General features: G+C 35.1%; 1 protein-coding gene across 2 annotated transcripts in view; it reads left to right on the top strand.

The window, feature by feature from the left end:
• The window catches only part of Zpld1 (zona pellucida like domain containing 1), a 70298-nt gene extending 47628 nt beyond the window's left edge, over window positions 1-22670 (top strand). The window contains exons 6-13 of one of the 2 annotated variants that reach the window (XM_021185354.1): window positions 654-835; window positions 2682-2754; window positions 8054-8151; window positions 9573-9653; window positions 14161-14332; window positions 15509-15617; window positions 20890-20919; window positions 21311-22670. In XM_021185354.1, coding sequence (XP_021041013.1) covers window positions 654-835; window positions 2682-2754; window positions 8054-8151; window positions 9573-9653; window positions 14161-14332; window positions 15509-15617; window positions 20890-20919; window positions 21311-21486 — 921 coding nt within the window. In that variant the 3' untranslated portion in view covers window positions 21487-22670. The remainder of the gene's footprint in view (window positions 1-653; window positions 836-2681; window positions 2755-8053; window positions 8152-9572; window positions 9654-14160; window positions 14333-15508; window positions 15618-20889; window positions 20920-21310) is intronic. The other variant, XM_021185355.1, reaches the window with a different exon arrangement.
• Window positions 22671-24562: the final 1892 nt, after the last annotated feature.

Below are 24562 nucleotides of genomic sequence, written 5' to 3'. Positions count from 1 at the left end.
GTGCAGGAGTATTGTATCCAGTGTGGAAGTCTAAATCGGCTGGTGAGATGCTTCAGCAGATGGAGACTGGAGATCTGCATTTTAGTGAAAGAACCACAGAAAGGTTGAAGGAAAGATCCAGCTACACAACGTTGTCCCCTGAACCCCACATGTGTGTCAAAGCCTTCATGCCACATGCACATGATAACAGCAGCAACAGCCCTAGCAACAGCAACAGCCCTAGCAACAGCAACAGCCCTAGCAACAGCAACAACCATAGCAACAGCAACAACAACAATAGTAACAATGAAATAGTCTGGAGCTACAAAACTAATGTACCAAACAGAGTAAAAACAAATCTTTTACGTTACCAAACACATTGGAATTTATCAATGAGGCTTTTTAAAGATTTTCAACTTCTGTATATATTATTTTTCCTTTCTTCTGAAATAAATAGGAGTAAAGTGTCTTTGGCATACCTAAAGTTCCATTGAGTTTAAAAGACATATTGTCACTTATACATTTTATAAGATATGTATAATTTCAAACCTATAGGAGGTTACAACTAAACAAAAAATGAGAAATGGTTTGTCATAATGTGTTATTTGCATAAAAATGTATATATTTGCATATACAAACACTTAATCATTGAACTTGATCTGCTGTTCTAATAGGTGTCCACAGTTCCTGGTGTTGGTGCTTCTGGAAATGCTACCGCAGTACAGATAGGAAATATTTCCGGATATATTGATACTCCAGACCCGCCAACAGTTATCAGCTATCTTCCTGGGCTTCTTTACAAATTTAGTTGTAGTTATCCATTGGAATACCTGGTTAATAACACCCAACTTGCTTCGTGAGTTAATGTTTATTCTTTTTATTCCTCATATTGCCTTTCTGCTTATTTCTTATTTTTGATGGACTTGTAGTCAGACTAAAATAATGTAGTGGAGCACAACATTGACTCAACTATTTATCATTTCTATCATCAATTTATCATCTATCTATTATCTTTCTATCTATCTATCTATCTATCTATCTATCTATCTATCTATCTATCTATCTATCATTGATCCATCTATTATCTATCATTGATCCATCTATCTATCTATCTATCTATCTATCTATCTATCTATCTATCTATCTATCTATCTATCTTCTATCTATCTATCTATCTATCATCTATCTATCTATCTATCTATCATCTATCTATCATTGATCCATCTATTATCTATCTATCATCTATCTATCTTCTATCTATCTATCTATCTATCTATCTATCTATCTATCTATCTATCTATCTATCTATCTATCATCTGTTACCTATCTCTCTGTCTTCCATCAGTCAATATATCTATACCTATTTACCATTGTCTATCTTCTTTCTATCAAATAATCTATATTATCTCTCTATCATCTATCTATCCTCTGCCTGACTTTATCTATCTATTTATCTATCTATCTATCTATCTATCTATCTATCTATCTATCTATCTATAATCTATATTCTATTTATCAACCAACGAACCAACCACCCAACCAATCATTCTATATCTATCATCTATGTATCATCATATATCATATCATATATCATATCATATCTATCTATCTATCTATCTATCTATCTATCTATCTATCTATCTATCATCAATGATCTATCTATATATTTATGATCTATCTATTTAGCATTGTTCTTAACTCTTTTGCACAAAAGCTATAGGTGCTTATGAGGTTCTGAAGTGTTGTAGTGTCTCCAATGCATAAGGCACCTGATCACTGTACTGCTGGGTCCTGCTTGACCCAACAGTCACCTTCCCTGTTGGGTTCTCTAGCTCCAGACTCTGAATTCCTATGAGTATTTGGAGAAGGGAGAAGAACAGCATGACACAGGACCAAGGAATTCTAGACAAAGACTGAAGCTATGGAATATATCCTTGTCCTTGTTTATCATTATCAAAAATACACACATGAAATGCATCATGTCCACAATAATCACCTAAATTGGTCAACCATTTTTGACAAAATGGAATAACTGAATAAAAGTTTTTCCATTTTGACGTTTTGTATTATAAGGTCCTAGTTATTGTTTAAGCTTAGTACATGAGCATACTTTTATTTTCTTAAGGTTAAAAGTAGAGATGTTTTTCATAGCACATTGATGGTATCTACCTCAGTCAAAGGCAGAGCTTAAGTGTGGAAAGGCCCCAAGGATAAAGATGTAGGAAGAACCATTCTTCATTCCATCCTCACCTGGCATGTCTAAGGAATCTCTTCACTTAATTAATCAATGCTTATTAAACCTCAATTATTTACCATATACTGTTTGTTCTAGTATGAACCAAGGTGAGCAAAATGTCTGACTTCATAGAACTTGTAAAATTGATGAAATTCCATTTGCCTCAAATTTGAGTTCTTAAGAAATTAGTTTTCCTGCGAAAAATCCTTATATATGAAATGGCAAATAAAAAGATGATTTTATCAATAAAAGGGATTATAAATGACAGTCTGTCTTCATTTGATTTCCCTTGCTTTTTTCATAACTTGCCACATTGGTGATTTAAACACTATACCTATTGCAAACCTAGTTAAAAGTATGTCAAGTTAACTCAAGAGTTTATTGTCTAAAATCTAACATCTCGGTATAAATAAAACTTTTAATTTAAAATCTCATTCGTGTTTTCCCTCTTGGAAATCGGTTTTAGGTCCTCAGCTGCTATTTCTGTGAGAGAGAACAATGGGACATTTGTCAGTACTTTGAACTTGCTCCTTTATAACGTAAGTTGATGGGTGAAAGACGTTATTTTCCCTTTCTCTGTTGCGAGGAGTCATTTATGTGAATGGCATTTCTATAAAAACCTACTGAAAGTCACATTATCCCTGCTGCAGTTTGGTAACATTTATCCATCTTGTTTTCATTTTCATATATCTTAGTTATAAAGGTGTGCTGCAAGCTCCATTAAATTTTCTAAAAGTTGATAAATGATTGAAATTTCCTACCATAAATGTGATTCTGTAATAGTTATACCAAGAATTCATCTTTCATCTTCTCTCTCTCTCTCTCTCTCTCTCTCTGAGTGTGTGTGTGTGTGTGTGTGTGTTCCTAATCAGGGTTAAGATTTGGGAAAGTACTGTGCTTGTGAGACAAGGATACACACAGTTCAAATGATACATCTCTCGAAGACATCATTGGTGATGAATGTGTTAATATTTTGAACATGGGTTCTGGCTGGTGACAGTTCTGTCACATCTGAAATAATTTGTACTGATGACATAGCATTGTCTAAACTTTTGTCATGTAAATATCGAGAGTGGCAGCAACACGTGAAAAATACATGGGTTTCTATTTATAAGTGTAACATTAATCCCCCAAATGATATTTTCATGTTGATTAAAATTTTTATTCATACATTTTAAATGCCTAATTTAAATATCAATTTTTCAATCTATCAACCAACATTTTTGTAAATTATGAATCTGATTTTTGCATTATTATTCATGTCATCATGGCACCGAGTTATAATTCATGCAACTGATTTAAAAGTCAGCGCTTTATCCGTTGAATATAATGAGCTATAAATATTGTAGTAGGACATTTTGCAAAGGCATTTAAAAAAATCTTGTTTATAAGTTTTGTAGTTTGACACCACAGAGTTCTAAACAACACATTAAAATATGTGGCACTAAAGATTGCCTTTCTGTCATTTGTAAACTTTTTTCCTGAAAATTAACTTGGTTCTATATATTTAGCAACTACATACAGACTTTTTATTCAGAAGATAACCATATATTTATAATTTTTGTGTTCAATAGTTAGGAAAGTATCCTTAAATTGGAGAATTATTTCTGTTGAGTTCTGTATGTACATTCTTTGAAGAAGAATTGAGGTTGACCATGTTAGAGTCATCAAATCTAACTGAATGAGAGATGAAGATTTTCATTATTAACAGAGTGAAAAAATACATCCGTATGAGCCAGGCATGGTGGTGCAAACCTTTAATCCCCGCACAGGGAGGCAGAGGCAGAAGCAGGCAGATCTCTGTGAGTTTGAGGCCAGCTTTGTAAAGCGAGTCCAGGTCAGCCAGGGAGAAACCCTGTCTTGGAAAATCAACCAATCAACAAATCCATCAACCAAAATCCATATACCACTCAATGGTATCTTTATTTTCTGTGAAATTAAACTATTTTTTCCACTGGAAGGGCATAAAAATCAAACATTTGAGAGAGGACAACCTTCATGTTAAACTATCTTTATTACTAGAAATAATGTGACAGTCCCATGGCCCAGGCATATTCTTACAGAGTTTTTATTGATGCCAAATAAAAGCTTATAACTTAATAATCTTCATATTTCATTTCTATAGAGAAGGTATTCATTTTTATAATACTGTAATTGAAAAAGGGTCAAAAGTTGAATTTTCATCACCAATTGTCACTAAAATATTAATAATTGAATTAAAATAAAAATTAAAATGTAAAAATTCCTTACCAATTACATTTTAAATTTTAATAATTTCTAAAAAATAGTTTTTTATGTGTCTCTGTGTATGGTGTATGCATGTATATTTGTGATGCATATGTGTGTGTAGAAGTTAATATGGAAACCCTAAGTTATTGGCAATTATCAATAGTCTTGCCCCATATTTTTTTTCCTGCTTTATTTACTAAGTCACGAACTTTCAGTTAAACTCAGAGCTTGTCAATAGGGCTAGTCTGGTTAGCTAGCTTGTTCAAGGAATCCCTTGTCTGTGCTTCCTGAATGCTAAAGTTACAGTTATGATACCATGTTTATCTGACATTTATGTGTCTTTGGAGGGTATGAATCCTGTTCGTCATGCTGTGCAGTAAGACACTGAAGCAGTGATCCTTCTTCATAGAAAAGGTTTTAAGTTTTCTTTAAAGTTAACAGATTTACGATTTTTAAAGCAAAATTTAGTTTTATAGACAATTTGATTAAAAAAAATAGAACATTCCAACACATCTCTACACCCCTGTAAACATTTCATCTCTTATTATATCTTTTACTAGTATTGTTTATTAGTCAAAAAATGAACTAGTGTAGAGACATTTCTATAAGCTAAGGGTGATCGTTATGTTTAATTTGCCTGTCTTATTGTATCCTTTATGTCTTGAAAATCATAGGACATGCATCATTAATTGTGCTCATGTGTAAATATCATTGTCCCAAACTAGTCGAACGTCATATTATTTTGCTATATAACAAGACATTAAAAATTAGCAATTTATATTAGAAAAGTAAATGTTGGAATCCTCTCATTAATTAATTCCAAGCCACATTTTTATTCATTTGGGATAATACTATTTAGTCACTCAAATGTAATTGTATTGTAGTATTTAAATTTTTTTTGTTTTGTTTTTTTTTTTGTTTTGTTTTTTTTTTTTGTTTTTCAAGACAGGGTTTCTCTGTGTAGCCCCTGGCTGTCCTGGCACTCACTTTGTAGACCAGGCTGGCCTTGAACTCAGAAATCTGCCTGCCTCTAGCTCTGGAATGCTGGGATTAAAGGCGTGTGCCACCAAGCCCCGCTTAGTATTTAAATTTTAATGTCATTTACAATCATTAGGAGTCATACTTCCTCTAGAGAAGTATATATATCCATTTTTCATGCCTAACTCTAAACTCTTTTCTCTGCTTTGATGTTAGTACAGAAACAGTTGCATACTGTCTGGATACAGCTTTCTTCCTTCTGTCATGTTTATGTATAATAGGACATAGTCTATGTGCTTGAGAAAGTTATATTTATTAAAAAGGTAACTTTTATTGAAGATGAAGTTTCTATGCATTAGATTTATTTTAACTGGAATTGTGGCCTTCTCTTTGTGTAATAAGAAAGTAACTGTTTATCCCGGTAAAATAGAAAGCAAGATGCCTTTTATATTTAAATTGTACCTAACTGTTAGTGTTTGATGAGTGGCTGAATAAATAGGGGCATGTAAACAGTGATGAGAAAAATCTGATGACTCATGAGCAAACCACAAAGGGGTTGTATGTCATTTGCAAATGTTTTATGATCTTACTTATTGTGAAGAAAGTCAGCATTCTTGGGGATAACATTAATGTAAACATAAGACGCAAGAGCAAGATGGATAATGGATTGAAATATCCTTGAAGATGTTGGAAAAGAAATCCAGAAACATTATGAATAAATATACCATCTTTCTGTTGTGGATATAGAAGCCATTACTATTTATTACATAAGTGTAGACAATAATTAGCAGCACAGAGGCTTGCATTTCCCCAAATGTGTCATGCAGTCTCTCATGTATCTGTCTGTCTCAAAAATGGAATGTTCCCTCATGGATGCAATTCTTTTTTTTTTTTTTTTTTGATTAGATTTTTTTCTTTATTTACATTTCAAATGTTATACCGCTTCCTAGTTTTCCCTCTAAAAATCCCCTATCCCCTCCTCTCTCCCCCTGCTCACCAACCCACCCATTTCCATTGCTGGTCCTGGCATTCCCCTATACTGGGGCATAGAACCTTCACAGGACCAATGGCCTCTCCTCCCATTGATGACCTACTAGGCCATCCTCTGCTACATATATAGCTAGAGCCACATGTTCCACCATGTGCTTTCTTTGATTGGTGGTATAGCTCCAAGGAGCTCTGGGGGTTACTGGTTAGTTCATATTGATGTCCCTATGGGGCTTCAGTCCCCTTCAGCTCCCTGGGTATTTCTCTGGCTCCTTCATTGTGGACCTTGTGCTCCATCCAATGGATGCTTGTGAACATCTACTTCTGTATTTGCCAGGCACTGGCAGAGCCTTGCAGGAGACAGCTATATCAGGCTCCTGTCAGCAGGCTCTTGTTGGCATCTGCCTAGTGACTGGGTTTGGTGGTTGTTTATGGGGTAGATCCCCGGATCCAATTCTTTTAAATGTCATATATCCAAACTCTACTGTTTTAATTTTAAAAATTCTAAATATGCTGCTTTTTCCCAACCAGATAAAAGGGATATGCTCCATATCCTTTGGTGACTATAATTTCACAGTGAATGGCAAAAATAATTTTGCTGTAAAACAGCAAATATTTTGCATTATTAATTTTAGGGAAACTAATTTTTTTAAGTTAAATGATTTAACTACGATTTTGAGGAATTTTTCCTTTGACATTTTATATTTTTCTTTATTTCTCTTTATTATCACCTTATAGATACAACTTTTTTTATTAGATATTTTCTTTATTTACATTTCAAATGTAAATCAGTAACCCCCCAGAGCTCCTTGGAACTAAACCACCAATCAAAGAAAACACATGTTGGGACATGTGGCTCTAGCTGTATATGTAGATGAGGAAAGGAGGTACAATAAATACAATGTTTGAATTTCTACTTGGTACTTTACTGTAATGTAAGGGGGCTGATAGGTATAATTTATTTAGAATTATTCTAAAATTTTTAAGGAAAAGGAAATTTTGTACAAGTCTTTTATCACAGAAACTTTGACAACTCAGAAATTATGTTGGTCTCGCCTCTGTCTTTGTCTCTGTCTGTCTCTGTCTCTGTCTGTCTGTCTCTTTCGATCTCAATCCCTCTCTGTCTCTCTCTTCTTCCCTGCTCTGGCTTTAAGTTAAATTTTGATAATTTTGGGTTATCAGGTGAGAAGTGATTCTAGATAAATGAATGATTTCACAAAGTGAGCACCTGGCACTCCAACAGTGAAAAGCTTCAATTGAAGCATATTTAATTAAAGAAAACTTAAATCAGAGACTAATAAAAGTAAATGGAGTCCTAATTTAAATCAACACAATATTGGGAGTTGAATACTAAACAAACTAATACTATTAACTATTTAATATAATTTACATGTAGTAAATATTAACCATCATATGTGATTCAATCATGCAAACAAGACGATGCATGCACCAAAATCAACTTTTTGTATTCATCTTCATTTGGAGAATTTTTGCCAACATGAGGGTGAAATAAATCCCTTCGGAGTCAATTATGTAAATATATACTGATTTGAACAATCTTTGTTTCTTTAACAGTTTTAAGTATTAAAGTTTCTATTGATAGAAAGGTAATGACATGTGGATTATTTATTATTTCATCATTAGGATTCAACCTACAGGGAGCAATTAATTATCCCGAGTATAGGATTACCCTTGAAAACCAAAGTGTTTGCAGCTGTGCAAGCTACTAATCTGGATGGCAGGTAATTGTGCACCCTTACCTTGATTAGCTAAATTACTGAGCTTTCCCCAGTCATAATGTTAGCTTCTGAAGTCTTGCTTGAAATATATGGTCATTGCCACACCATTAAGTCATACTAATAAAAATAAACAAGAAATGATAAGGGATAAGGGAATGCTACTCATTTTGTGTCATTAGTTGTGAAATAGCAAGGCTTTCCATAAACAAACAGGAGTAGTGACTGAAAGAGGCCATGTGGAAATCTTCTGGGAAGCCAGAATGTCCTATATTTCTTCATCAGAAAGATAGCTAATTCAATGTCATTTGATATACCTGTGATTTTTTTTTTATTGGCTCTGAGGGTGTTTTTAAAATTCATAAAATAACTGTCATAGTAAGAATCTGTACTAAAATTATGTAAAACAGTTTTTAGAAAGAATCCTGAAAGTAAATAAATAAATTAATTAATTAAAAATAAATAAAACCCAACGTTTGTATTTTTGATTCTGCCTAGAACATCCACTTCAACTTTCTAGGGGGAATCAAAAAAACCTCAAAAACATCCTCAGAAGTGAAAAGGATTATAACATGACATTGTTTAAATTAATAACAAAACCAAAGCAAACAAAAAAAAATAAACCCACAAAAACAAAACAAAACAAAAAAAACCCAACCCCTCTATGAGAACTTAAATGCTGAAAATTTTAATTCAGCCCTTTAAAACTATGTAACTATAAAACTATGGGGTGTAGATTATGTTTTAAATTTGAGACTCCCTAGGAGATTTGTATACTGTAGAAGTGGGGTGTGACTTCACATTCTCCCTGTCCCTCTAACCATGGATTATGCAGCATGCAACTGTTTAAAATCATTTTACCAACCGTAGGAATTTCTTTTCATATTATTCACATTCATTTCCTGTGGTAATGCAATGCAGTGGGATGATGAAAGTCATAAATCTTACTCTAATATAACCCTATAGAAGAAAGCTACATATCCTCATGGCTTCTACTAACCAAATGCTATCAGGAAATCCCACTCCTATCCCCATTGAGTCAATTCATATACCAAACACATTATCTATGCCATGATGATTATATTTTTATGGTATTAGAGTAACTTCCTTAAACAGTATGATTCATACTGAAACGTATCTGGGTAGCAATGTAATTCACTCTGCAGTTTTGTTTCTTCAGCCTTTGACCATCCACCTGTCTTATCTCCTGCTTTTTGTGACATTCATCTCCATTCCACTTGACAATTGTTGCAGAATTCTAAATACATAGTTTTTAGAGAAATTTTTAATAAACAAGAAACTTTTGTAAATAGCAAGTAGTGAAAATATAATCCAAATGTTAAGAACTGGATTATGACTTCCTTTGGATCGATTGCCAACACTGTAGGAGGACTCTGACACCAGATCATGTTTGTTTCTCTCTGCAGATGGAATGTTTTAATGGATTATTGCTACACAACCCCGTCTGGGAATCCAAATGATGATACTCGGTATGATCTCTTCCTTAGGTAAGTGTCTAAGTCTTGCTCTGAAACAAAAGACCTCATTATAGAAAATTAAAATTTAATATACAGGTCAGACAAACCATTTATAGAGCCCTTTAAACTTTAAAAGTTCAAGTTTACAATTTGAACTTTTCAACTGCATACAAAAGTTAAAACCAGTTTGCAACACAAAGTATTGATAAGTCTATTGTAGAAGGAGAAGTATAACAAGTTTCATCTACTAACAATGTTTTCTTCATGTTTAGGAAATACAGGATATTCCCCAGCCTTATATGTACTGAAGACAGTAAGGTTATTGCTCTCAATAAAAGAGAGCAACGGGATGGTATTGTTTATTGGCAGCTATACTATATTATCATATGTCAAAAGGACAGTAAAACTAAAGTAATGGTTAGAAAATTTAGATTCAAAAGCACTTTTGTTCATTTATCAGTATTTAATATGAAAGTATAATATAGCCTGCTACTCTTTTTTTTTTTTTTACCAGAGCCAATAACTTCAACTTGGTTCCCCAATAGACAGTGATAGAGTGAATGCAATCTATGTCTAAGGATAGGAGACATTGATCATAAAGCCATTCAATCATTCCAGCTCCCTTTCAGCATTTTTATCTGACAGCAGAACAGACTTGAGAGATAAGCAATGTCTTCTAATCACACTTGTAAAGTGCACTTGGCTCAGATCATTGCAGTTATTGACACATGATGGGTGAAGCATAATGGGAAACCAAAGAATGTGCTTTATTGGCTAATCAAGGTTAAGATGGTGCTCAGAGGATAAGGCCGAAGGATCACTTTTAATGTATTAGATTGCTGGAAACATTCATCTCAGCTAGGTTTTGGAGAGAGAGAAAAAAAAGTCAGTGTATATGAACAGGCTTAAAGGAGTTCATGTTGTTTGATTTGACCCTTCCAAATGTAAACGTGTATTTTTCAGTATTTGTGATTTTGTAGTCTATTAGTTTTAGTAAAACCATAAAGCACAGGAGTAAACTGTATACACAGCAATAAAAAATTGTAGCAGTGAATGGCAGAGAACCAATTAGTCAATGAGTTCACATAGGTGCAGCTATCATGTGGTGAGTTGGTAAATGGAAATTATTTTATAATTTTGCCCTTTCATCCTCTTGATACTTTCATTCCTGAAAATTAGAAATGTAAGAATATTAAGAAGTAAAGCTTAAGAATCGACATACATAACTTTGTATATAGTGAGACGCACTTATATAAAAAGTCACTATAAGCCACAAGGTTCACTGTGGGTATTTTTAAGTGGAAAGATTATGTATCATTTTGGTTTGACATTTGTTTACCAACATTTCTATAATCATCACAAATGAATCATATTAAATGTGATCATGAAACCTATGGGATAAATATGGTATAGGGTAACAACTTCTGAATTATTTCAGGTTTTCTATTGGAAAGTTTAGAGTGTAAAAGAGAGCTGCTGCTGCCTTATTTATAATAGCCAGAAGCTGGAAGGAACTCAGATGTCCTTCAACAGAAGAATGAATGCAGAAAATGGGGTACATTTACACAGTGGAGTACTACTCAGCCATGAAAAACAGTGACTTCATGAAATTCTTAGGCAAATGGATGGATCTAGAAAATATCATCCTGAGTGAGATAACCAAGTCACAAAAGAACACACATGGTATGCACTCACTGATAAATGGGTATTATCCCAAAAGCTCGGAATACCCAAGATACAATTAATAGACCACATGAAGCTCAAGAAGAAGGGAGACTGAAATGTGGATGCTTAGAAGTAGTAACAAAATACTCATAGGAGGTAGAGGGTGAGAGGGACTTGAGAGGAAGAGAGGAAAGGAAGTGGGAAACGAAAAAAGAAAAGGCATTTACCATTCTACTTCACTTTATGAACCTCTGAAAGTAACAAGTCCAACTAAATATCAATACTTGACAGAAACCATATCAAAGAAACCCTTTTTTTCAATGTTGCAAAGCACTAAAATAAACAAATTATTGAACATGTCAGAAAAATAGTTTTAAATACAAATTCATCACAAATATCATAGAATACATGACATTTATTACTGAGTATCTCAATACTAATTTTGAAATTACTAAGAGGAAACTCAGTAGAACTTCAGTAGATCAAATGGTTAGGACCCAGGAAAATAAAATAGAAAAATAGAAAAAAAAGCAATGAAAATGGGAAAGGTGACCTGGAGAAATTTAAGGTGGAAATAGATGTCACTAGAATATATTCACATGAATAGAGCTATGGAATAATAGAGCATTACACATGTAAGACAAAAGTAGCCAATGTAAATGAAAAGAAACAACAAAGGCAATAAAGGAGACTGGTGTAGAAGTGACAGATAAAAAAATAGGTAAATGGATTAAAATGTATTTATGGATGTCTACTTTCATTGTGTGTACACACTATATAAAATATATAAATTATATTACCCTGAAATCCTGACTTAAGGTCTAAAATAATAGAACATTGTTTAAAAATGTAATTTAAGAATACTTTCCTAAACTGAAAAAAATTTCATCACATCAACTTACTGAAAATATGTGCAAGGTAAAATTTAATGTTTCCTAAAGTGGAAACTAGTGAAAACTGAGAAAGACATAGTCACAATTGTAACAAAAGTTGGAGACTTTATCCCTCAGGAAACTTAACTGAGATTAGAAAATTAGAATATGTCTCAAACAATAAGTTGGAGTGTGATTGAGGAAGGCACCTGATCCCAGCCTCTGGACCCTGTGGACATGTACATTCAAACACATACTTACACATGCATGCACATACAAGCACATATACACATCTATACACATACTTACACACACATTCACACACACAAGCACACATCTATAGACATAATTAAACACACATCCACAAGCACGTATCACTCTCACACAAGCACAAACATATACACACAAATAGATACACGTATACAAAAGTGTATGCACACATACACAATGGTACATATATTTATACACACACACATATACATACATATATATGTACATATATATATACACACACACTATAATAATGTCCTAAAACAGAATGACTTTGTCACTTGGATATTCATAAAATGCAGAACTACCACTTGGGTTCCAAAGGAAATGCACTAATAAATTTAAAATACATTAGGGAAAAGATTATTTGAAAAAATGTCACAGGCTAATGTGGTAAAGAAAAATGTATGACTGATACCTAGAAAATGCAAACTATGAGGTAGGGAGTAAGATGCAGAGTATGTGGTCCATTAGATCTCACAGAAATAGTTCTATAATGTTAGCAAAGGATGTGGTGGCCTGCTAGAAACAAAATATTGAATGGTAAGTTTAGAAGTAGATCTCAGAACATGAGATTGCAGTATAGTACAGCGCTCCAATGGGAGGGGATGAACAGGGATTTAAAAGAAAAGAAAATCTCAAAACAATGAATAATTGTAAGAAAACTCTCAGTTTTATACTTCCCTCAATACAGCATAGTAAACCCCAAGTTGATTATTAATTTAAAATACATAAAATTCAGTTTTAGAAGTAGCAGAATAAAATATATAAACTACTTCTAAAACTTATGGATAACAACTTGCAATATATGTATCAAATCAGGAACCATTCTCCCTACTACATGAAAATCTTATGTGAATCAGAAAGGGGAAGGCCACAGTTGAACTTGGCAAAGGAGGTACAGTTTACAGTGTATGTTGAAAGATAAACAAACGCATTTATAGTATGTACAGTACACATTAAAATTATGTTGGAATATTTCCTTATTATGGTCAATTAAGCAGAAAACAATCCAATAATATATGTATATATTGATATGCATATGTGTATATATGTATATATATGAAACCACATTCATAGAAGATAATGTGGTAAATATATTAAATTATCATAGAGATATGTGTAATATTTTATACAGGTTTAATATTCATTAGTTTTTTCATTACAAGGAATGATCAAAGAAATCAATTGTACTTAAACAAGGAATTGACTAAGAAAATTCTAGCTTTTGTGTGTACTGGAACATTCTACTGTTGTTTAAAAATAATGAAAGGGATTTGTAGAATGAAATGGTTCATGTAAAATGCACTAAAATAACATTTTCTTGTATGAATATATCCTTATTTTAAAATATCCTGGAAGGATACAAAATATGTACAATAATTTTTCCCTGTAGGGTTTAGAGGTGAGTGTGGTGTGGAGATGGGAGGGTGGTTTCATGATGTTTATTTTATATTACTTGGACCTTTGAGTCCTGGAGTAGTATGGCGCTCCTAAACTTGATGTTACCCTGTGGTCAGAAACTGCTTTGTTTACATTTTACGATCTATTTACACTCGTCATAAGTACTTGATTTGCTTGTACCCTTCCCATTCTTCATCTGCGAAAATGCATGTTTCTAGCTTATAATGTAATGAGGGTGCCCTTTGTGTCACGCAACTTGATCCACAAGTCCCAGGTAGTTGGTACTTTCCAATGATGCCCTGTTTTTTGATTCCCCCCAAATGTAGCTGTGACAAAGATCCTCAGACCACTGTCATTGAAAATGGCAGAAGCCAGCGGGGCCGGTTTTCATTTGAAGTCTTCCGTTTTGTGAAACACAAGAATCAAAAAATGTCCACTGTGTTCCTGCACTGCCTCACGAAACTCTGCAGAGCTGATGACTGTCCTCTTCTCATGCCAGTATGTCTATAAGCCATTTTACTTTGTCTCTGAATTACTCTAAAGCTGAAAGACTATTAGATCTCAGGAAAGTTATAGGTCAGGGTGAACCATGAGTTGATTTGTTCATTCAGTAAGGATTTATTGATTGTTTATTTTGTGCCAAGCTGGGCAAGAAGTGGCAAAGCTGTCATGGATTTGGATTCCATTGGCTGATCTGTTAGGATCATGAAAGAATGGTCAAGAAACAAAACAAAAGCAATAATAGCAAAGGCAGATGAGTAGGTGGGTTGTAGTAAGTGGAGTGATTGTCCTTTGAGAACGGAGAGGACAACTGGTGGGATAGGCAGAGGAGATGACCTGGCTGGTGACTTTGAGGATGAACTTCCAGCAGGGTAAAGACCAAGTGTGAGACAGTCCATACCAAGGATGCTCAGAAGTTACAGATACAGGTAATGGGGTAGGAGGAGCAGAAAGTGGAGGGAAACATGAGGAGGGTTGGGCTAGTTCTAGAAGATAGATTAGTGCCAGATGTTTCAGGAATACTTGCAATCAAAATGTAAAGTCTCTGGAAGATCTGGATCAAATGGGATGCAGCCATCACCAAACTGTAGATATAGTGAGTAGGGAATTTAAGAAACTCACAACTTTTTTATTTATACACGCTTCCCAGCATTACATTAATATTCACCAGAGAACAAACATAAGTAGTTTTTCAAATTTAGATTAGCTTTAATGTTTATATTTATCCCCAATATATGTGTAAATATGAAGTTATTTCTTCCACTCATTGATTCGTTTGGTCTAAACTCACTGGATCAGACGGAGGCAAAAGCAGAGTCCACATTATTTTGGTTCTGTGCTGACCAACATTGTAGGGAAAAATTTATTAAAGGCTTGAGAGAAATAAAAGTGGCAGAGTTTGATAAACACAGCTCGTTTTCAGGAGAGCTGTTGAGCTATGTAAACTAATGAGGCAGTGCACAATTACAGCGGGGAGGAAATAAGAAATGTGGTCCAAGCTAGGAGAAGAAACACCGTAGAATTTAGATGCAAAGTAATTAAATAAATGCACAGAAGGAAATGAATAAAATTAAACATGTGGTATGTCTTCCAAAAGAATCTGCTTTCCAAATGGCCATAAAGAAACAATTTTGTGCTGGGGTGGAATTTCATTTGTTTTTATTAACACCTCAGATTTGTGGCAACAGAAAAAGGAGAGATGCTCAGAGCTGGACAACGTGGGCCCCGCAGAGCACTTCTGGAAATGCGGTCCTCTCTGCAGGACCGATCATCACCCGGAGCGGTAAGAAGGCACCCCCCCCCCTTTGTATGTAGTCAGAGAGGGAGGCAAAAATGGTGGACTACTTGGCCTCTAAGAAGTGTTCCGTGTTTCTAAACAGCACTTCTTAGCGCTGAGACCAGTGAACAATTTTAATATCGCAGTTTCCTATTTACCCTGTGTTTATACAAGAGGCTGTGCTGTCTTCTGTATATTTCCTCGTTATACACACACACACACACACACACACACACACACACACACACTTCTAAATAAAAAGAATATCTTTTTAGAAAAGCAACCTTTTTTCCCCCTAAAATTACATTCTCTTGTGCTCTGGAAACCCTTTCTTAAACTACTGCCATGACTTCTTTTGTGAACTCCCTGTTTTTGTCAATCATCCTATTAAACATTGTTGAGTTGCCCGGGCTTAGTACCATTGCTTCCTCCTCTACCACGTGATACACATCCACAAGCACACGTTTATATGTGCATCTGAACACCATGTCAGTACACAAACACTCTTAGGGACACAAACACTTTTTCACATGTTTGATCACAAAAAACACACAGATGAGACAAAGGATGTGGATTTAATTCCATATGAATCTAGACGCTTCCAGAATTGATTGGATAAAAACAGAGATGTGGTAAATGTCACTGAAACTGAACCTGGACACCCTCGACTCTAGGTCTAGCTTTTATCCTAAAATGCCATATGACTATTAATTACTGTATTTTGCTGGAGATATGTTTCCTCATGTTTAGTGTGTAGAGTTTTTAAAGATAGGTTTAAAGATATTTTATAGTCTAGTTGCAAATGTCTTCAAAAATTAAAAAGAACAATTTTGGTTTGGTTTATATGATAATAATGTTCTCTAAATTTTATTTTAGCTGTAAGGCTGATATTATCTTTCAATTAAATTGTCTTTATCTTTTTGCCAATGTCACCCATTTAATAGAAGGAAAATAAAACCAGTTTTCCTGAAATACATAATTAAGTAAAAAGTTTCTTTTAGCTTAACAGTGCTTGAAATTGAGTTAATATCGTGTTTGTATAAGCATACTATTATTGAAAAGGAAGCTGACAGGACCTTTAAATAATGCAGAAGATTATTAACTGTGAGATTTCAAGCTTAGTCTTTCCTCTCTGAGGATTTGTCTGAATGGTTTGAAGATGACTATTTTGTGGTTTGTTAAAGGCCCATGTCGTTTATTCTATCTAGTTATAAAAAATTGCTGACAGAATTACACTGGATAGAAATCTAGCTCTTATTTCTAATAATTAGGAATGATTCAGGGTAGGCAAAACAGAACTATTTTTATTTTTATGGAATATATGTACATATAATTTCCTACTAGACATGAACTTTGAGAGAGGCTTCTGTGTCCATCCTGGATGGATGCTTAACAAATTAGTAACCTCGTCTCCTTCTTACCTGAACCGCCCACATTTAAACATTATAAATTTTAAATATTTTGTTACTGTGAGATAATTTTCAAAAGAGAACAGTTAAGAGCCTCAAACCCTAAAGCTAGCTATCCAGGTTTCTTGATTCCACCAGTCCCGCGTCTTACTCCCTAAAATATCTCATCTTTTAAAAACCCTTTTTATGTTGCGAGTGAGATTCTCTCAGTGTGTAGCACATATGTGTGAGGCCAGAGGAGAACATTGATGCCCCTGGATTTGGAGTAACAGGTGGTCATGAACTGCTTGATATAAGTAATGGGAACCTAACTCAGATACTATGGGAGACTAGCAAGGACCCTTCATTGATGTGCTATCTTCCACATTTATTTATCCTGAGAGCACAAAATACCTAGCAGACTGCTTCTCTTGTCATGCTCAGAGTTCCTCTTTTCCGGTTTGTGAACTGTTTCTACATCAAGCATGTCCAGAATCTGACATGTGAGAAGTTAGCTTTCTCCACTGGCAAAACCTGAAAGAATCATCTTCAGATCCTTGTGACAATTTTTGGGTCCTTCTGTCTTGCTCTTCCTGATTTCATTTTGCTATTACTCTGATTAATAGCATAAGGTTAGTCTCTGCAATGGCCTTATTGCTTACAGTTTGATATACCAACATTGGAATGCTCCAAGAACCATGTAGTCTTAAAAGTTCCACAAGAATCTAGAAGTCAAGCCATGTCTACACTTAGACAAATCCCATGCAAACTTAATGTTCAGCTTCATGACCAGAGTTATCCTTTTTCCTTTGGCTCACTAGAGTTTTTGCTTGAGTCTTCTAAAAGTTATCCCTCCAGGTACGATGATGGGTTTTCTATAGGGAAGTCCATTTCAGCCTTGGTTTGCCTCCTATAAAGTCCTGATCCTTAGAAGTTTTGCTTAATTTACTAAGTGAGCCAGCCAATTTTTGCTGGGGAAATAATCTGGCTTGTCACCTCTACTTAGTTGAAAAACCTTAGGAGCTTCTTTGGTTTTGCTTTTTAATGAAATCAAATCTGCTTTGGGTATTTTTGCACTCAAAACTATCCCTTTTGTTAGGTCATTTGTAAAAATGTCCATATATTTTGAAATGTAAAATCCTTAAAGTTTCTGCAGTGATCTTACTAAAAGCTTCCAAATGTTAACATTTCTAATGCAGACAATTGGCTGTAGTGAACAGTTCTGGTACAAATTCTGGAAAACCATAACACTTAATTGTTTTGCTAACATAAGTTGCTATGAATAACTCAAAGCTTGAACTATTGTTCAAGTAGTATCATTAAGTTTTGGGGTAGTTAATAATTCATAAGAGCACACTTATTTAGTCTCTACATAGAACAGGGACTCTGCTAGAAACTAACCCACAAAGTTGCCCCTTAAGGGATGTGGAGTTCAGAGCTACACTATTAACACACATTATACAATGAGGAATTTTAGAAGTTTAGTGCTTTTCTAAATGTAAAATATAGAGTTCATTAGGCAACATAAGTAATTACACACTTTTTGAGTTTACCAGAGATAAGGAAAATATTTATTCTGCATATATCTTCCCAGTGAGAACTGTTTACATATTTTCACTTAGTACAGATTTTTAGATGGGGTGTGAGGAGGAATACATCATTGCAATGTGTACGCCATTTCTGGCTTGCACAGCTGTGGTACTGCTACTATTGCCTCTGCCCTGTGAATCCTCCGACAGTTAAATATTCTTTGCACATCTCACTGAGCTTAATATTCAAACTTATCTAATTCCTTCAGCCTTCATGCCTTTCTTTTGGCACATATGCACACATCAAGACCAATAGGACTGGAGGGAACACAGAAGCCCATGGTGACTTAACACTCCCAGAAAATATCTGCCTCCTCTTTGGGGCTACACATTGATTTTTATTACAACAACACAGTAAATTAAAGATATAAAAAAACAACAAACAGAAAGCCAATCCTGTACAAAAGATGTCATTCAAAGGAAATTTCAAACTACATCCTAACAGTACATGATTTGAATGCAGCTATCTGACAGTTGTACAATGCTTTTATCTTCTCTGTTCTAGAAGCTAGTTAGTGCTCCCATTTGACATGAGAGGTTTGGCCCTAACACATAAGAACATTTTGTCCATAGCAAAGTGTTCATGGGGGTATCCAGAATATTGTTTTTTCTGTATTGTGTGGTAGGGGGAATGCAGAAATTTTGATTCTTTTAGCCTCAGGATGAAGAAAATAGTGTGTGTGTGTGTGTGTGTGTGTGTGTGTGTGTGTGTGTGTGTGTGTGCATGTGTGTGTGTGTGTGTGTGTGTTTTGGAGGAGTCCATTTTTACTTAGCATCTCTGTTTCATTCTGGACACTTCATAGGAAGGAGCTATTTACTCAAAGCAATCAAAAAGGAATTAAATGCACACCAGAAAGGACATATAAAAAGGACTCCAGCTTATCTTATAAACAGGACATGAAAGTCTTTTCGATGAATTGCCACAGTCCATTCATCTCCTTTATTTCCATGAGAAAGGAAATAACTATATAGAGATGTTAGGTGAAGGTTAGAATGTTCCTGTGAGTGTCATTTTTCTTTTTCTATTTTCTTTTTTGTCCTAATACAATGCAGTGCACATTGTAAAACAGCCTCTGAATGAGTACCAATGTACATTGTAAAGCATCCCCAAAATGAATGTTTGTGCACATTGTAAAGAGTTCTCTGAGTGAATGACATATTAGCTTTGAAATCTCTATTTCAGGACATGATAACAGAACTATATTTTTTGCTATGAATCAAGTATCTGAAAGAAAACAGAATCAGATATATTAAAAATTTCCCTGGGGCAAGTCTATAAATAATTTTGTTTATGAAGATTAATATCTCAACTATGAAATATTTTCTATATTTGGTCAATTTATGTTATTTTAGAAAAAAGACAGAACTGGAGTTATGATGTTAGCACATGTTCACATTGCCATAGAGGCAATGACAGATGGAAATTTCTTCACTTGTAAGATGGTTGTAGCAATAATATCTAAGCCACATGGCTAACATGCAGGTTAAATATGGCAACCCATGAAATAGCACTCTATGGTCACAATGGTGTTCCACAGTGTATTAAATGTAAAAAAGTGTTTAATCATAAATAATCAACTATGCGTATCTTATTATTTAAGCAACAAACACATGTACACACTAACATGAATATGAAATACTCTAGTTGGAGGTTAATTTCAATATGATTGCAAATTGGGCAGTAAGATTGGGGGAACTCAGTATACATGCTCATTGCTGCTATGGTGTTCACCATGGAAAAGTGAAAGTCAACAGCCCCAACCTTCCACTTGGCCAAGAGAACTGTCACTCAAGCTCAGGGATCCACTTGGCCCTTTGTTCAGTTACTAGGTGTGAATTTATCTTCTTGGATCTCAGAATGATGTTTTTGGAGATTATGTTAGGCAAATGGGCAACACTTAAAATAGAGTGACATTAAATAATGAACATTTCTCTGTAGCAGAATAACACATGGCAGGTTATAGACCCATAACAAAATGTAATAGCTGTTAACAATTAGTGCCCTCACCAACCTGGCAGAGAGAAAATGATGAAACAATGTTGGCAGGAAAGAATACAGTATAATATGGTTTGTGATCATATTTGTAGACTTAAGGATGAAATTCCATACAGGAGGAGTAGAAAACTGGAAAACAGAAAGGTTTATGGGCTTTCATTCATGAATACTCCATGGATCTCGGGTGAGGGGTTGGTAAAGAAAATTAAGAGGGATGGAGTTTATTAACGTATAGAGTTGGAACACACAAAAGCAAATGTGTGCATAGACATTTTCACTTCTCTTTTTCTATTATCTCTCCTCAGATGAGACTCCAACCAACAATTCACAGCTTGGTAAGATAATTAGCAAATAAAAGTGCTATGTTTCAGGATGTTTTGGTGATTGGTTATGAAACTGTAGCTGACCAGGATATTGAGTTCTAGTTTCCCAATTGTCTAGGTTTTAAATAACAGTTCACAGAGAATTTTAAACCATACGTGATGTGTTGGTCAATTTTTATAAAACCTTTAGCTTTTATTTTGGTTTATTTCATTACTGGGATATCAAACTTCTGATCCATACAAAATTTTGGGTCTTTGATTGACTTGTAGTTAATACATTATAGCATGTTCCAGTGTGCTGCTGTGAAATACTGGTGAGGGATATTCTATAGGAGCCAAGTGGAAAGGCTGTGAGTAAAGTGTGTCTTGAAGACTGTTATAAGAGTGTATGTGCTTCTTACAGGTTCCTTGAGTGTGCCTCCCTTTCAGCTGAATGCCGTCACCAGCTCTCTGATATCAGGAATGGTCATTCTGGGAGTCCTGTGCTTCTCTCTCCTCTTGTGCTCACTGGCCCTTCTACACCGAAAGGGATCTACCAGCTTGGTATTGAATGGTGTAAGAAATCCTGTCTTTGAGTGACAGTGACTGGTCCTGCTCCAGGAGGAAGGTGTCACTGACCATTTTGTGTGACTGTGGTCAGCAGTCCATCTGAGTTCAATGACAGCCACACTTGATATTTTTTAGGTTAGGTTGATTTCTTGTTGTAGCTCATGAGTGTTAACCTAGGGAAAGACTTTTGATAGTATTGCTACTGCCTCCTATGTAAGTGGCCAACCCCACTTTCTTATCATCAAAGGGCACATTGACAGTAAATAAAAATATTCAGGACTTAGACCTTAAAAGGTCAGTCATTTTTCACTTCATTTGTAATTTCTGTTGATGGTTGGTATTAGGGGTCAATCTAGCCACAGAGGAAAACAAAAAGAATTTGTTCCATTTTTCTGTAAACAGCAAAGCTCAATGCAATGGTTCTAAATTACTGTATCTTGTCCAAAAATGAAAGTTACCTTTAAAAAAAAAATTCCAGGTAATTCCAGCTTAAAGCTACATTTTAAAGGGACATTTGTGAGTTACCTACTACTTCTACTGACCTACTGTGTCATGGGTTGATTTTTAATCCTGATGACATTTGTTTAAAAAGGAAACACCAAACAAAACTACAAATATGCTTGGAAAATCTATTCACATAACAAATAGTTAAAGTGGTTTTTAATGTTCAAAGGATGCCTTGTGTGTTAGGAAATTATTCGTTTGGCTAGCAATGGCTGTAAAGCTTCATCCTGGTACATATGGGGCCATCAGCACAGGGTAACTCACCTGCCAGTTAAACACTCAGCTTCCATGTAGTCAAGGCCACTGTGGGAAGGTTGTTGCTAATTCACAAGTCATTACGTGAGCAGCAGACATTGTCAGCACCATATAAGCATGATGCTCCCATTCGGGTTCCCCAGGAGGCCAGTATTCTTTTTATCCTAGAACAAAGAGGAAATACAGAGTAAGTGTTGTTTGTAGAACATTTTAGGAGCCAACATGAAAAAGATGTTCCTTTGTTCAAAACTTCTTATGAGAGGTAGGGAAATGAATGGTCCAAAGGGGCTTTCTTTATAAGACATCACTTCTTTAGATGCTATAATCACTACACAATGAACAGTAGCTTCACCTAGTACTAAACTCTGAGAGCATTGAATGCCTTAACAGCTTTGCCAAAAAAAATTAATAATGTTTAAACCAATTTTTAAACAAGTCACGTTCAACACAAAAGCAAAAAAAAATTGTCTTCAAATTATTTTCACAACTGAACAAGTAAAAGAACTCAGTGACATATATCAAAGTCAGGTGTGTGCAGCTCCTGGGAGTGCTGCATTCACTGTAGAAATTTGATGTCATGACACTGTTATCCATTATTCAGGACAGATTTTAATATGCCATATGTTAATCAATGTGCAATTTTAGATTTGCTTCAAGAGGAGTAGGTACACTGCCAATTAATATAATAATTAAATCAATCACCGAGTTTAAAGACCACCCTTTCTCCAATTTGCTTGAATATTTCAGAAGCAAGTGTTTATATTACAATAATTAAAAATATAATTATCTCAACTCTTCTATTTCAAGGTGGGTGGCATGAAGTGAAAAAAAGAACCTGAAGGAAAAGAATCCTGGATCATTTCTTTAATATTAAACAAAAATTAAGCCACTTAAAAAGTCAATCTCCCCTTTCATTCTGCCCTCCTTCTGTGGTAACATGATTAACTGATCATCACACCGTATGACTTTCTGGGTACGTGGACGGTACTGAAATACTGTGGCGAGCCTATCTCAGACTCCTTGGATTAGTAATAGTTCAAGCTTAAGTTCTGTGACTAGTGCAGTCGATCACTGAAGCTGGCTTGTCTGTTTGAATTCTTTGCCTTTGGATGGCTATCGCTTCAGGTTTTGTCCCTTAAATGCTACACTTCATTCATGGAACTGAATAATCAACAAACCCTATGCTTCATTTCACAGAACAGAAGATGCAACACAAACCGTTTTTGAAACACCTCAAAGCCTCATCTTTTCTTTCACTGCCCTTTTGTCATGAGCAAGAGAAGCAAAGCTATAAGCAGGTTTGCTTCATTCGGCTTTGCCCTGTAATACTCAAATTGTAGGTTCTGTTTTAGATCCTCTGAGTTTTTTTCCCCCTTTTTGGTTTTTGTAGTAGGAAGACCTTACAAATATGTGCAAATGTCTTTTCAGTTTTAATACCTCAAACTGTTTTATTGCGCTTCAGGGGTAAGGTCTGATGACATGTACAAAATTAATAAAATAATTTGAAATGAATATTTTGAAAATATTAGCTTGTTTTATTTAAGACTGCATTTCTTCTTCCCGCTCCGTGTATCCTATTCTTTTCTGGAATTCTGCGAATGAACCACTGCGAATGAACCAGTAAACATCAGCAAGGAAGGTGGGTGGTTCTGTAAATGGATAAAGTCTGTCCTAGATACACTGAGCTTGCTAGCCATGGAGCTGATTTGGGGTCTTCACTGATGGTCCTTCACCTGGAACTTGAGTTCTGACTAAGTTGGACTTCCATACTTTAGTGGGTGTAGTAAAAGTGAAGGACCTCGGCTTCTGTGTAGTTACAGATAGGACAGGTTCTGAGGTCATCCTCCCGCCCCCCCAACTCCACAAACACACACACACACGCACACGCACACACGCACACACACACACACACACACACACACACATACACACACACACAGGGAAGGTGAGGTGAGGTGAGAAGAATCAAGGTATTGAAGAGAGCCTCTTTTCAGGTCTAAGTGAGAATGGAGTTTTACTGGGCATGGCCCAGAACCCTTAAGTACAGGGAGTTAGTTCAGTGAGCATCATTGCTGCAAGGTTTTTGTGGGGAGCCGTGGAGCCTATAACATCACTTTGTGCATCCTCAGGCAGTGAAACATCAGAAGCAAGAAGACAGCAGAAGTCATGGGTAATACCTGCTGTCAACATACACGAAGTATAGTTTTTAGAATTTTCTTTTTTTTCCTTTCTTTTTTTTTAATTTTTAATATTTTTTTATTACATATTTTCCTCAATTACATTTCCAATGCTATCCCAAAAGTCCCCCATAGCGCCCCCCACTTCCCTACCCACCCATTCCCATTCT

Source organism: Mus caroli, chromosome 16 (genome assembly GCF_900094665.2).
Source record: "Mus caroli chromosome 16, CAROLI_EIJ_v1.1, whole genome shotgun sequence".
NCBI classification, from domain to species: Eukaryota; Metazoa; Chordata; class Mammalia; order Rodentia; family Muridae; genus Mus; species Mus caroli.
This window is presented reverse-complemented; position numbering and strand designations above follow the sequence as displayed.